At 33.4% G+C, this 13,129-nt stretch overlaps 3 protein-coding genes across 3 annotated transcripts; 1 reads left to right on the plus strand and 2 right to left on the minus strand.

The window, feature by feature from the left end:
- The first annotated feature begins 3,454 nt into the window (after nucleotides 1–3,454).
- Nucleotides 3,455–4,992, plus strand: LOC145091532 (uncharacterized). Its single transcript, XM_079029273.1, has 5 exons — nucleotides 3,455–3,583; nucleotides 3,813–4,007; nucleotides 4,157–4,245; nucleotides 4,330–4,443; nucleotides 4,559–4,992. The coding sequence occupies exons 2-5, from the start codon at nucleotides 3,824–3,826 to the stop codon at nucleotides 4,748–4,750; spliced, it is 579 nt and encodes a 192-aa protein (XP_078885399.1). The 5' UTR covers nucleotides 3,455–3,583; nucleotides 3,813–3,823; the 3' UTR covers nucleotides 4,751–4,992.
- A 171-nt stretch (nucleotides 4,993–5,163) lies between these two features.
- LOC145091520 (uncharacterized) lies at nucleotides 5,164–9,070 on the minus strand. The gene is made up of 9 exons (XM_079029262.1): nucleotides 7,716–9,070; nucleotides 7,289–7,378; nucleotides 6,395–7,202; nucleotides 6,229–6,320; nucleotides 6,032–6,138; nucleotides 5,824–5,912; nucleotides 5,709–5,746; nucleotides 5,549–5,616; nucleotides 5,164–5,357 (listed from the first exon to the last, which is right to left on the minus strand). The coding sequence occupies exons 1-8, from the start codon at nucleotides 8,742–8,744 to the stop codon at nucleotides 5,551–5,553; spliced, it is 2,319 nt and encodes a 772-aa protein (XP_078885388.1). The 5' UTR covers nucleotides 8,745–9,070; the 3' UTR covers nucleotides 5,164–5,357; nucleotides 5,549–5,550.
- A 1,548-nt stretch (nucleotides 9,071–10,618) lies between these two features.
- Nucleotides 10,619–11,440, minus strand: LOC145069257 (uncharacterized). The gene is made up of 2 exons (XM_079016205.1): nucleotides 11,260–11,440; nucleotides 10,619–11,160 (listed from the first exon to the last, which is right to left on the minus strand). The coding sequence occupies exons 1-2, from the start codon at nucleotides 11,375–11,377 to the stop codon at nucleotides 10,712–10,714; spliced, it is 567 nt and encodes a 188-aa protein (XP_078872331.1). The 5' UTR covers nucleotides 11,378–11,440; the 3' UTR covers nucleotides 10,619–10,711.
- Nucleotides 11,441–13,129: the final 1,689 nt, after the last annotated feature.

Genomic DNA, 13,129 nt, shown 5'->3' on the forward strand with positions numbered 1-13,129 from the left:
ATTGTTCGAAAGGGATATCATTTCTTAAATATGTTGATGCATCTAACAATTATACAACTCAACCCAATCTAATTAGTAACACTCGTTAACAACCCAATCCAACCTATTTAATATTATATTTTTATATTTATAAAACTATATAAATATTGGTCTTATTTTATAGAGAAAAATAAATTAGATATTTCGATATATATTTTTTTATTTTTTTTTATTAAAAATTAAGTTTATTTATTAACCAAAATATAGCTTTTGATATAAAAAGTAATTGATTTCATCTAATAAAAATGGACACGTAGGCATGAACACTATTGGACTTTCCAATCTTAGACGAGCGAAGGGCATCTGCATCAGCTAGCTCACTAAGGATTGCTTAATGTTCAATTTTTTAATATTTTTTTTGACGAACCACTCACAAGAAACCCCTAATGGGGGTAGTCTGACACACACACAAAGACCATCGTGATGGTCAAGCATTTCTTGTTGTTTAACACGCTTATCATGTTGTGTGTTTTCTCCTCAAATCGGAAATGTTTTAATAGATCATCCAATGAGTTATCTTGGAGAAGCCTTTCTAGGAGGATAAAAACTTTACAATAATTGCACCTAGTTGGAAGAACACCTATAAAGAGGTAGAAAGTGTAGCCTTATTGTTGACTACTGTATGAAACTCATGCACCTACTCCAAGATTGACCTTGTGCCGAGCATTTGGAAGTCTAAGTACTTGAAACAATATATTTGTTAGTAACTTTTGTGTGTGCCTTGTTTTTAAGCTCCAAGCTTTATAAGAATTGTGACCGACACATACAGATCATAGAGGTGGTTAAATAGATAATTTTGAATATGACAAAGGCATAAGCCCTCTGGTTCTCTTCAAAAATATCTTAGTTTCTACAAATCCAGAATTGCTTTTTGTTCCGGTTCCTTTTCGTCTTCAGAGACATGCTCAGCCGTAATGGGGGCAGTTCAAGGTCTATAACAATACCCAAGCTTAAGCACAACAAGCGAAAACTTGACCTTGTCGATAGGGGTGTGCAACAATTAAACGATCCAATTACGAACCGACCGATTGGATTGGATATCCAATTACAATTGAATTTGATCGGATGCGAAATTTGAAAATCCAATTTGATTGGATCGGTTATTAGATCATCCTGAAAATCCAATGGATAACTGAACTAAAAATATCCAATTAAATATCATTTTTATCTAATAAATATTCAATATTATTATTCAAATCCAATTAATATTGTTAATTTTTCAATGAAAAATAAGTTTATGACTTGAAGTTAATGTTACTTAGTTAATCTTTTTTAGCGTACTTATTGCAATTTTTTTTAATTATTATAGTTATATTTGAGTATTCGATAGAAAGATATTAGAATTGGTTAGATAATAGATAACCAATAGATTAAACCAATAAAAAAATCTAATGAATAAATCCGATCCAATCCAACATCCAATTGGATCGGTGCGGTTCGGTTTTTTATGCAGAATTAAATTGGATCGGTTGGCAAAATCTAAAACGCAATGGTGATTGGATTGGATCAATTACATATAAATCCATTGGATTTGAACCGACTATTTGTCAATCCAACCAATGTAGTTCTAACCATTGAAGTTTTCAATTTTGCAAACTCCTCGTTAATGAGTCAAAATTCGGTGGAAAAGACAAATGATCAAATAATTAATATTGGCGATTAATTATATGGTCCTTAGAAACACTAAATGTTATTATTACCAAGTTTTGTCTACAAATCAGTTTGATCATCCGCACTCAGATTGATTATAATAAAGATAGAAGAAGATCACCCGTTAGACGAATTAAAGGACGGGGCAGAAATTAAAACCGGTCCAAAAATCGTGAATTCTTGAATGGTGAAAGCTATACGGAATGACTCTTATCCTTAAAGGTTTTTAAGTTGATTGATAGTTATAAGATCCAACGTAAAACTCATGATTTAATACATATTATTGTTTTTTCTAACAACTATTGGAAAACTGATAAACGCATAGTGAATCCTCGAAAATTAGAAGAACTGTAAATTCTAAAACAATCTGCTTGTTGAATTCGCAGAGAGAAAGGGAAAGGAGAGGAATTCTTGAATTTCAGTGTGTTCTAAATGGGACATGAAAGGTCGTATTCATACCTGTAATGGATGGCGACCAATTGCTTATCTGACGTAAGTCTATCTCTCTAGATGCATTGCCTATCTATTACCAAAGCATGTAGTTACCAGACTAATGTTATCTTTAATTGTAGCGAAGCGCACAAACATCGCCCCGTTTCGCAAACCTCTCGTCTCGCGTCCACGGCTTGGGTAAGCGTATGTGTGTTTGGGCCATCCTTTAATCGCCACTAAAGTCTTTAAAGGATAAAGACACTTATCTACATATGAAATAGAAAACCAACCAACTTCTTTTATAATTTCCAACATTTTGTACTCAGTTTATATAAATAACTAAGATTATTTATTAGGTTATGGGGCATACCTACAATAAAGATCTCGTGGTGATGAGCGGGAGGAGGAAAACAACCGTGCACATCATCCTAAGCATAGTGTTGTGCTTGCAGAACACGACCATTGGCTGTTGTGGTATGCACCACAAGAGGTCACACCGTGCAATCTATCTCTCTTGCTTCTAATTCATTTCCTCTCCTTGGTTGCACTTGAATACATTAAATTGGGTTTTGTGTGATTTAATATGAAGAAGAAGGTGAATTGGAAAGAACCCCATACTAATAGTGTTGAGGGTATGCTAGGAATGGCAATGGGGCGGGGCATGGTTTCCCAAATCCGCCCCGATATTTTTCGGGTATCTTATCGGGGTGCCCCATTGGGTTCGGGTTTTCCCGTCGGGTTTCGGGTATCTTATCGCGTTTACAACAATTCATAACGAAATCTTTATTTTGTTTTAGGGTATCCCGATGTCTTATAAAAAATATGTGTTCTAGCCTCCCTTTTAAATTAAAAATATGATGAATCACTTTAACAAAATTAACTCGACGTTATATTAAAAATTATTTGATTTAATTTTAGTGTAATACGTCAAAACAGAAAAAATGATCATTCACACCGGATTGTTAATAACTAAAAAGATTGTCCATAGTAAGTATTTTACCTTTGAATGCGTGCAATTAACATATATATATATATATATATATATATATATATATATATATATATATATATATATATATATATATATATAATCGGGACGGGTCGGGTCAGTGCGACGATAACCCACTACCTGCCCCAAACCCGATAACGACCCGTTACCCGACCCCCGACCCGAAATAATCGGGTTTCGAATTTGCCCGTCGGGTTCGGATTTTTTTTGCCATACCTAGGGTATGCCTTCAGATGTTACCATTGTCATTGTAATATAATAATTTAACGACAACAAGGCCCAAAATTAACGGGTTTGGTAACCTTACTAGATCGGATTTTTACGAGATTGGGCCAAATAGCCCAATGGCCTCCTCGCTGCTCCTTTCCCCCTTTCGCTTTGCTTACAAACGCCATGGCAGCCGCTGCTTCCATCCTCAATACTGAAGAAACCTAATTCCGAACATTGTGATCGGTAAATCTCTCTCTATTCTTTGCATCAATCTTCTGCGATAGATAACCAGGTTCTCTAATATCGGTGTATATGTGTCGAGGCAGTTTGGTTTTTACGTGATTTCAAGCTATATTTCGTGTTATATTTTCTTCGCTAATTCGTACTTTAATTACTATCGGTTTTGGTAATTTAATGAGCACGAAGTCTTATTAGAAGAATTGGAATGCTAACAGTGGTTAGGGTTTTGTAGGCGAAGTTACAATGGTGGTGCCTGCTCAGCTTACAGCTGAGGCTGTTAATCAACTCAGAGAAGGTATCGATTTGCTTCTTGGTCGATGGAGTGCACTTCAGATGGCTGTACAAAACGAATGGGGTGGACGGGATACTCGCCAGAAAGCTCAGCAACTTGCTGTTGATATCTATCAATGGCTAATCAGACCTTCTGGTAATTAACAATCAGCCTCTTCAGTCTTCCAACGAAGATCGGTTCTATATGGATGTATATTATAACTGAAATTCATCCGAATCCATACAACTGGCAACTGAAAATCAAAATCTCTTCTATAACTCTACATCCATTGTTCTGTTTTTCAGAGGCATTATATGTTGATGAATTGGAGAATTTGCTTGATGATTTTATGCTTTCTCTTAATACCGAGATTGATGACGGTAGCATAGAAGAGGTAAAGCAAACCCCTTTTTCTCAAAGTATGCTCGCATTTCATCAAATGTTTTTTGAACATTTCAATCTCCTTTTTTGTGATTAGATAGCAGATAATCTAATGATCATTCATGAAGAATGTTTGGAAGGTAATTTTGCATCAATCGAAAGACTGAGACAGTCTGCACCTCAAATTGCTGCTGCTAGTCATCAAATGCAGGTATTATGTTGGTTCATCTTATCACCCCTCTTCCCTTTTTCCCAATATGTTGTATCAATAAGCAAATTTCTTCTTAGTTTGTTACAATTTTGATGATTTTGGGGCTTGAAATTAGGTTGTGAATGGTGGTGAAGATGATTCAGATTCAACCTCAAGCTCAGGGGATGAGTCAATGGAAATGGCAGATGGGGTTGACCCGACTTCAAACATGGCGGATATGACACTTAATGAATCAGCAAGGCCAGCAGCACCAACTGTTGATGCAGATGGCTGGACAGTTGTCTCCTCTAGGAGAAACAGAAGATGATCAAAACAAAAAGTCAAACAGAATCTGCAATTTTGCTACTTGAACTACCAACTGAATGTGGTTTATATTTTATAATCATAACTAAATTAATATTTTTGGCTATTGTGCATCATGTTTTGAGTTCTTGAATAGTCTTTTACTTTGAGTCTTTTGTGTGTATTTTTTTGTTTCTATTTTGCTTTTGTGAACATGTAGTAAGTTAAATGTTTGTTAAGTGGAAATACATGGTTACGTTAATTGTATTTGGTACTGCGTAAGCTAATAATCACTTTTATCCAAAAATAAACATGATTCATTTCATATAAGCAATTCCAAACACCCCTAAATTTGATAAATTTTATCTAATATCGCACATATTAGTTTATAAAAAATAATTAATTTAAGATAAATAACTATAATAATAATAATAATAATAATAATAATAACAGATTGAATTACTTCCATGATTCAAGACCTTGACAACCACTTATCACTTTATCAGATTTATAAGTATAACATCATAAACACTTTTTTTACAGTTGGGGTGAATTTACAAAGGGCTTAAATGTAATTTCCAACACCAAAAAACTAATGGGGGCTCTGCAGACACCTTAGCAGCCAGCAAGTCCTGTAAACAATAGTGAACTAAGAAATGTGAGACAATAAGGATTTGCAGAGAAGACGTTTAGACTTTAAAATCCATATATGGGGTCAAAAAAATACCTTCAACCAAACACAAGAACAAATGTTTAATGTTAATAATTCAAATATGAAACATTAAAAAAAAAAAAAAAAAAAAAAAAAAAACAATTGACTTACAACTAATGCATTTGGCGATATATGCTGCTGCCACTACTACTTCCATGATAAGTAGTTTGGTCTCTTGTCTGCAAAAAACATATGGAATTTAATATTGCAAGATAATTAATTAAAAGAGAACTGAGAATAAGTTTTCAGAAATAGAAAATCTGAATCATACCTGGAAGTACCTAGGAACAGGGTTCCCATTAAATGATCCTGTAAAGCAAAAATATTTATTGGTTATAATTTAATCCAACCATATATAGCCACAAGTGAGATAAATAACAACATACCAGATGTGTAACGACCATGTTGTGGATCAATATGAGGGAACGATGTCATGGGCATGGCAACACCATCTGTTGTTGGTCTGCTTGTAAATCTATCAGACCAGAACAACATATTTCTTGTCAAATTTCAGATTTTTTTCCCCTTAAAAACACAAATATATACAAATAAAAGGAAGAAGGTAAAGTGTGTATCAAGAAACATGCAACACACCTGGGATGTGTAGTAGCAGCAGCAGCAGCAGCATTAGGGATTTGAAGATGAGTTTGGTGGTATGAATATGGTATTGATTGGGGATCATGATATAATGATCTGCTTTCCTATTAGAATACACAACATCTTTATATATCAACTATGATATGTATGATTATTACATGTGTTTTGATTTCTGAAATAATTCAACTAATTACCACTTGTGTAAACAGTTGCTTTCCTCCAAATCCAAATGATGGTTGATGTTGATGTTGATGTGGATGATGATGATGATGACCAGTGTTCATGCCTGAAAAAATAAAGATACCATGTTACATGTTGTCACACTCACGAGTCATAGGTATTTAAAAAAGAGTGAAAAACCTGGGGTCAAAGTCAAACTTGGTCCACCATGCTTCCAAGATGCTTGCTCTCTCAAAAGCTTTACAAGTTCATCAGTAGTTGAAGAAGATTCTGCCTTTCTTCTACCATCTTCATCATGTCTGCTAATGCTTGAAATTTTCATGTTTTGAGGTTTCTTGTGTGGCCTGAGGTAAGTTTTTTGCTTCACCTCCGTAACAGTTGACCCTGTTGACCCTGAGATGGTCTTCATCGATTTGACTTTTGGCATCGACTTTGAAAGAGAAACCTTTAACCCATCATCACCCGTTGACTTTTTACAAGTCAACGCCTCGATACACGAAAGAGCACCTTCACATTTCTTGTAATTAATAAACGCAAAGTCGTTTCTGGTAGTTGACCGGATATTTTTCGCAAGTGCAATGCTTTCAATTTCACCAAATTTTCCAAAATGGTCCCTCACTTCCTTTTCTCCCCATGTACAAGGTATATTTTCAGCATATACAGATTTACTATTCTTATCATTATTATTATTATTATTATTATTATTATTATTATTATTAGTAGTAGTAGTAGTAGTAGTATTGTTGTTGTTATTATGTATTTCTTCTTTGACTGGATCAGCTGATAGGTGGGCCCATGTGACTTTTATATTCGAGTGGGCCCCGAAAATATTTTTGTTTTGAAGTTTATTGTAAACGACTTGTGCATCTCTTTTTGTTTCAAGTTCAAGATAGGCAAAACCTAGGTTTAGGTTAGGGTTTTTAGGGTCGGATACAACTGAGACTTCATCTATGTTCTTGATGCCAATTTTTTGTAATAATGTGAGGACCTGAAAGAAGGAGAAATTATATTTGAATATTTTGTTAAGTGTGGGGAGTAAATGTAATCAAGGTTGATGATTGAAAAATGGCTTACATGTTCATTGTTCCAGTTTTTGTTGATGTTGTTGAGTAAGATAGTGTCACTCCCATCAACAGCAGCTGTGTGACATAGTCTTCCACGAATCTATTTTATTTGATAAATCAAACAAATTACAGGATTTAACTCATGAAAAACTACTCCTATAATCAATCATGTAACTATGCATGGCGTAAGTTTATTACTACAGGCTCTAACAGCTGTTCATATTATAGTGGTTGACAATAGTGTTATAAAGACCACTATCAGTAAACCAAGTAGAGGAGATATAAGAGAAAGATATGCAACAGTAATCGTCAAACATGTCAATAGCATTGATTTTGGTACACATGATGGATCAGACCTTTAGATTTCTTGATGTACAAATGCTGAAAACAGGGAAAAAAACAATCTACAACATAATAAGTGGACAAAGTAGAGTTACCTCAACAGTGTTGTATTTGTTCAGAGCCAATCTGGCAAGGTCTGCTGAAGCATACTTGATAAAGCCACAGCCCCTGCTTTTCCCTGATCTAAAATTTGTTATTAACCTCACTTCAACAACCTCACCAACCTTCTCAAAAACTTTTCTAATATCTTCCTCCTTTGTCTCCTTGTCAAAACCATGGATAAAAACCTTTGTTCTGTGCTTCATATTCAACCTGGATGCTACCATTTCTCCACTCATTACTTGTTTCTCGCTTGAACCTTGTGATTTTAAACCATTATTCACTACCTCCTTCATTCCCTCCACAGGCTCAACAGCATCACTCGGTTTCAAATCAATATGTTCTTTATTGTCAACCTGCTTATCCATGTCCTCTTCTTCCTTGACACCATTACTTAAACCACCTGCAAGGTTAGCATTAGCATCACCACATTCACTCCTCTCTGTGTGCTCCTTCACATTTTCCTCTACCTTTGTGTCCACACTAACCCCATCATCCATTTTGAAAACCTTCTCTTCCTGCTCCTTCACACCCTCCTCGCCTGCATGTTCTTCTGCATCCATGTTGTTGATGGTATGCTCACTATCGTGCAATTCAATTTGGGTCTGATCACCCAAAAGGGATGCAAATACCAGTTCACTCCTTTGGCTTTCAACCCTGCAACAATCATTGTTTTCAACCAAACGAACGTCCTTGTCCTTATTACTAACCTCAAACTCCTTCATATCCTCAACTTCTGTTGAGTCGTTAACAACAAGATTAGGATTTTCAATTTCCACCGGTACAAATGATTCAGCTTCCATTGGAGAATTATCATTAGGGTTAGGACTCGCAACTTTTTCTATGACATTACAATGGGATGATGCAACTGGCACACGTTTTGGTACCTTTCTAATAATCTTTTTCTTCACGATCTTCTTTACAATCTTTACTTTCTTCTTCGTCGTATTTTTCCCTACGGGTGCTAAATCCGTCTTCCCCGATTCGATTCCAGTCTTTTCCGCTTCTTCTGTTAGGGCTTTCATTTTGTTATAGCTTCTTCCTTTATCTTCACTTACTGTGGTGGTAGCTGTGGTGGCTGTAGAGTCGCGTTTGGATTTGGGGCAGCAGAATTGCCAATCGCCGGTGTTTTTTCGCAGTGATATTAATTATTAAGAGAATATGCGTCGCAATGCTTGTAGAATCAAGCATCGACCGGATCGTGTAGTAAAGAGGTGGCGATGCGGTTGCGTGCGGTGTCGGTGTATCTGTTTGACTGGCGTCACGCCGTCGAGGAGGAGCCGAGTGCTTTGCGAAGAGCTGGCCTCTAAAAGGCTCAAGTTTTCTTCGGCTAATTGTAAGATGGTCTGGGGGTAGTTGGAGCCTGGAGGCAGGTTTTTAGATTAACGATATAATTTAGCATTGATAATTGGAATTTAAAAAATAAAAAAATTAGTCATAATCATTTAATTATTTGTCAAGAAAAATCAAAAAGTTAAGGAAATAACATAAATAACTTATAACCATCAAAATCGCATGTGGGCTCATGAGTTTGCGATTTCATATTTGTTCAATTTTTATTTTTGACCGACTTTGAACCTTATATATTTATGAATTTCGATTGACCTGATTCTTTTCAATTATGTCAGGAGACAACCTCAAAAAACATTGAAACAATGAGCATCCTCATCGAAAGAAAAACAAAATAGGGACAAAACTTAATATCCATTTATATAATTTAGTCTTATAATAATTTAATACAATTTAAAGATGATTAAAAAACAAATTTAGTCAAATACATAGTTGTCAAGAAATATCTAAAAATTTAAAAAAATGACCCAAATAATTATCAAAATCAATGTTGGACTGTAGGGGCGGAGCTAGTAAACGGGATAGTGGATGTCCCCCCTAACTACATTGCATTTAATTGTAATTAATATTAGTGGATATTAATTTTCAAAAAACATCAAAGATATAACTGTAAAAGTAACAATGTAGAGAATCTATTATTACTTTCCTTATTACATTCTTAGCCCGCTAATCTAAAATTCTAGCTCTGCCCTGCTTCATGGGTTGCGATTTTAGCATAGTGGCCTATGATTACACATTTATCATTTCTTTTTTTAAAATTCTATTCGCATAATACTTTTTTCTTTTATTGATTGTTAACCTAAAGACAAAACGGTTGGAAAGACATGGAAGTCTAGTTTCCATCACAAGAAACAACGAGTAATTTGGAGATTTCTAGAGAACATTTTGGTCGTTTTTTTTTGTAGGTTGTCGAATGGACAGATCCATCTAAATTTGACAAACTTTTTTGGGTTACACTAGTGTTTTGAGATATCAATGTTTGTTTAGTGAAGTCTTTAAAGTTTCTAAGTTATATATGGAGTATTTTGATCTTCTAAGGTTTTAAGAACCGTCCCTAAATGCCCATAAATAGTTGAGCTTTAGTAGTCTAACATGTTTAGTTTGATCATTTTCTTAATGAAAACTAAATTTAAAATTTAGATTATTATTTATATATTATATAACTATCAAGTCGGGATCTTGGACCGATTGGTATACCAGTCCCCCGTTTCCCTCCTTGATTTTTAGTTCGGAGATTACTTGTCCCCATCTTGGTCAACTCGGGTTCAAGTATCGCGTACGATGGTTTTTGTCATCTCTAATATTTTGTATCATATTCATTATTTCTAATTTTACTAAATTAACTAGTATAAATGGTTGACTGTGATAAGAATATGAGGAAAAAGACAATTTGATGGAAAAATGATTGGTCTAATTATCTGTTATGAATTATTTTTGTTAAGTAGATGATTATCATTGTGTGAAACAAAAACGATACTTTTATTTGTATTACAAAGAGTACAAATAGAGGAATTTGATCACAATTTACTATAATTCTTTTCAACCGATATACATTAAAATAATAATAATTCATCTTATTTCACATGATTCAATTCATCGTACAAACAAATACATATTAGTCTCCAGAAATTTGATGAATGAATCAATCCTCATCAACTCGTACATATGAAGTCCAGTAATTATATGCAACATAAATGCTAAAAGCCGCGACCACTACAAAGCCAACATTCACCATTGCTGCAGAAAACTCTTTAGATTTCACAACTTTGCCTACTCTTGCTCTTATATTAGGAATGATGGACGTTTTCCCGTTTGTGTTGGCAATAGTATCGTTTTGGTTATCTTGAGGCAATGCCATCGCAGCTGCAGAAGGCGATTCCATGGTTGTGGGTGTTGGAACTTTTTTGGGCATAGTAACACGAAGACGACCTTGGGAGAATTTGGCATGAATGTTGTTTGAGTCATAATCTTTTGTGACCTTAATTTCTTTCAAAAAACGGTTTCTCCTTTTACCATCTACAACATTTTCTCCAGTGATCTTCAAAATCCCAGTATTGCTAATCTGGATTCTTAGTTGATCCTTCTTGAATTCTTATATATAAAACACATATATATAATTAGAATATATGAATCAATAAAATCAGTTGTTCCTAATTGTATTTAAAAAGCAAGAAATATGTGGATGGATACCTGGGAGATGGAGCACGAGTACATCTTGTCCATCCTCACGTTGCCATGTGCACATGGGTTCGAATTCATCATAAGATAATAACTTTTGCAATTGGGTGCCTCCAACCTTTGAATCCATCGCGATTATATATAGAACTGTTTACTAGAGACAATTGGAAATTAATCTGAAAGATGATTAATTTTGGATTTAGCGGTGTTGTTTTTATAGTGGTAGCATGAATGAATAATGTTATTCCTTTTCTAGTAGTGTTGGTTTTGTTGGTTTTGCTTCGTTAAATGGCAAAAGCTTAGGTTTCAAAAGCTTTTTGTGAAAGCAAGGCATGGCTTGAAACAAATTAAAAAAAAAAAAAAAGAAGGATCTTTGAACATGCGATGCATGCATGAGGTAACTTTTAAGATGTTTATGATTGATTTTGATAGTTTTATGTTGTTTTAATCCCAAAAATGATATGAATTTGGTAACTAATTTATCGTCAAGATTTTAAAATTTTACTATTTGTTCCATATATGTTTAAATTGCTTGTAAAATTTGATTAAAGGAAATGTATTTTAGAATCAATATTTAAAAGCTTATCAAATAAGTTTATAGTTAAATAGGGTCGGGTATTATTTTAGATACCTGTGTCCTTTATTTGATATTCAAATTTATAACCTATAGATTATTAAAATTTGATTTAAGAAACGTGTTCTTTTGAATGAAATATGTTCTTTCTACATGCACACTTTTGTCATCATGAATAAATATATTTTTTTGTAATTGGAACTCAGTAATTTTGACATCCAAGCTAACTTTTAACCATATCATTATAAATTATTAATTTGAGTATTATATCAAAGTAACGTCATACTCAATTGCTCATATTAGGTTTTAATAATTTGACGGTAAATCTTATTAATATATTTCTAAAATATTCATAATTCCACCTATATCATATATATGACTTGAATTTTTAATTTAAAGAGAAAACCCAACACTTAATACCATTAAACTAGAAGTCCTTTGATAATAGATATCTTTGTTGATATATAAAATTTTCTTCCATGAACACAACATAAAAGCACATAACTTTCATCTTAGATACTTCATGACTTCATGTTTATAGTGTATTATATAACTACTGGATTCTAAAATCTTTTCTTTACTTAAAACTTGTTCACCAAGTACTCCAAATTCGTTTCAACTTTCAAATACTTACCAAATCACCACATAGGTTTTATTTATTTATTTATTTATTATAATTAAATATAATTCGGTCCTCATTGTTGGAAAACTTTATATAATATATCGACAAATGATTTAACATTTAAGTTATATTCATCTTTAACGGGTCAAATGATTAATTAGATTTTAAAATATTTAGCTGGCCGAAAACAGAAAATATCATATGTTGCCGAGAATGAATTCAAATGTGATAAACACTTCAAATATTATGCCTACGTTTCTATTTCAGACATTTTTTTATGATTTTTCGACCTAATTACAAAACCTAAATATTAAAGAAACATGTTAATAAAGACATACAAAATACATATTAAAAAAAACTTTACCTTCTCGGAAAATGTTCATCGCATTTCGGATTGAGATTTTATTTCCAGGGCAGATTTTTTTTAATTTTTAACTACAAAACATAGGGCTGTAAAATAACTAAACGATCGAAAAAATGTTCATGAAATGTTCGTTGATACATTCGTTTATTTAATAAATAAACAATATTGAACATTTTTTTTCTTTGTTGAGTTAAACAAACAATGATGCCATTCGTTTATTTACTTTTGTTTATGTTTATTTGTTTATATTTGTATGTTAATATTTGTTTATGTCAGTTGATGATGTTATATATATTGATCTTCAATGGTGTTTGAAACCGAC

The sequence above is a fragment of the Lactuca serriola genome, chromosome 1 (genome assembly GCF_051521515.1).
Source record: "Lactuca serriola cultivar US96UC23 chromosome 1, Lser_US96UC23_V15, whole genome shotgun sequence".
Lineage (NCBI taxonomy): Eukaryota > Viridiplantae > Streptophyta > Magnoliopsida > Asterales > Asteraceae > Lactuca > Lactuca serriola.

Excerpts from the sequence above, each read along its gene's own strand:
- LOC145091532 (XM_079029273.1), top strand. The coding sequence starts at position 3,824 with ATGGTGGTGCCTGCTCAGCTTACAGCTGAGGCTGTTAATCAACTCAGA. Across the intron at positions 4,008-4,156 it reads ATGGCTAATCAGACCTTCTG|AGGCATTATATGTTGATGAA; the intron begins GTAATTAACAAT and ends TCTGTTTTTCAG. Across the intron at positions 4,444-4,558 it reads CTGCTAGTCATCAAATGCAG|GTTGTGAATGGTGGTGAAGA; the intron begins GTATTATGTTGG and ends GCTTGAAATTAG.
- LOC145091520 (XM_079029262.1), bottom strand. The coding sequence starts at position 8,744 with ATGAAAGCCCTAACAGAAGAAGCGGAAAAGACTGGAATCGAATCGGGG. Across the intron at positions 7,379-7,715 it reads ACAAATACAACACTGTTGAG|ATTCGTGGAAGACTATGTCA; the intron begins GTAACTCTACTT and ends CAAATAAAATAG. Across the intron at positions 5,747-5,823 it reads ACATGGTCGTTACACATCTG|GATCATTTAATGGGAACCCT; the intron begins GTATGTTGTTAT and ends TTTGCTTTACAG.
- LOC145069257 (XM_079016205.1), bottom strand. The coding sequence starts at position 11,377 with ATGGATTCAAAGGTTGGAGGCACCCAATTGCAAAAGTTATTATCTTAT. Across the intron at positions 11,161-11,259 it reads ACTCGTGCTCCATCTCCCAG|AATTCAAGAAGGATCAACTA; the intron begins GTATCCATCCAC and ends TTTATATATAAG.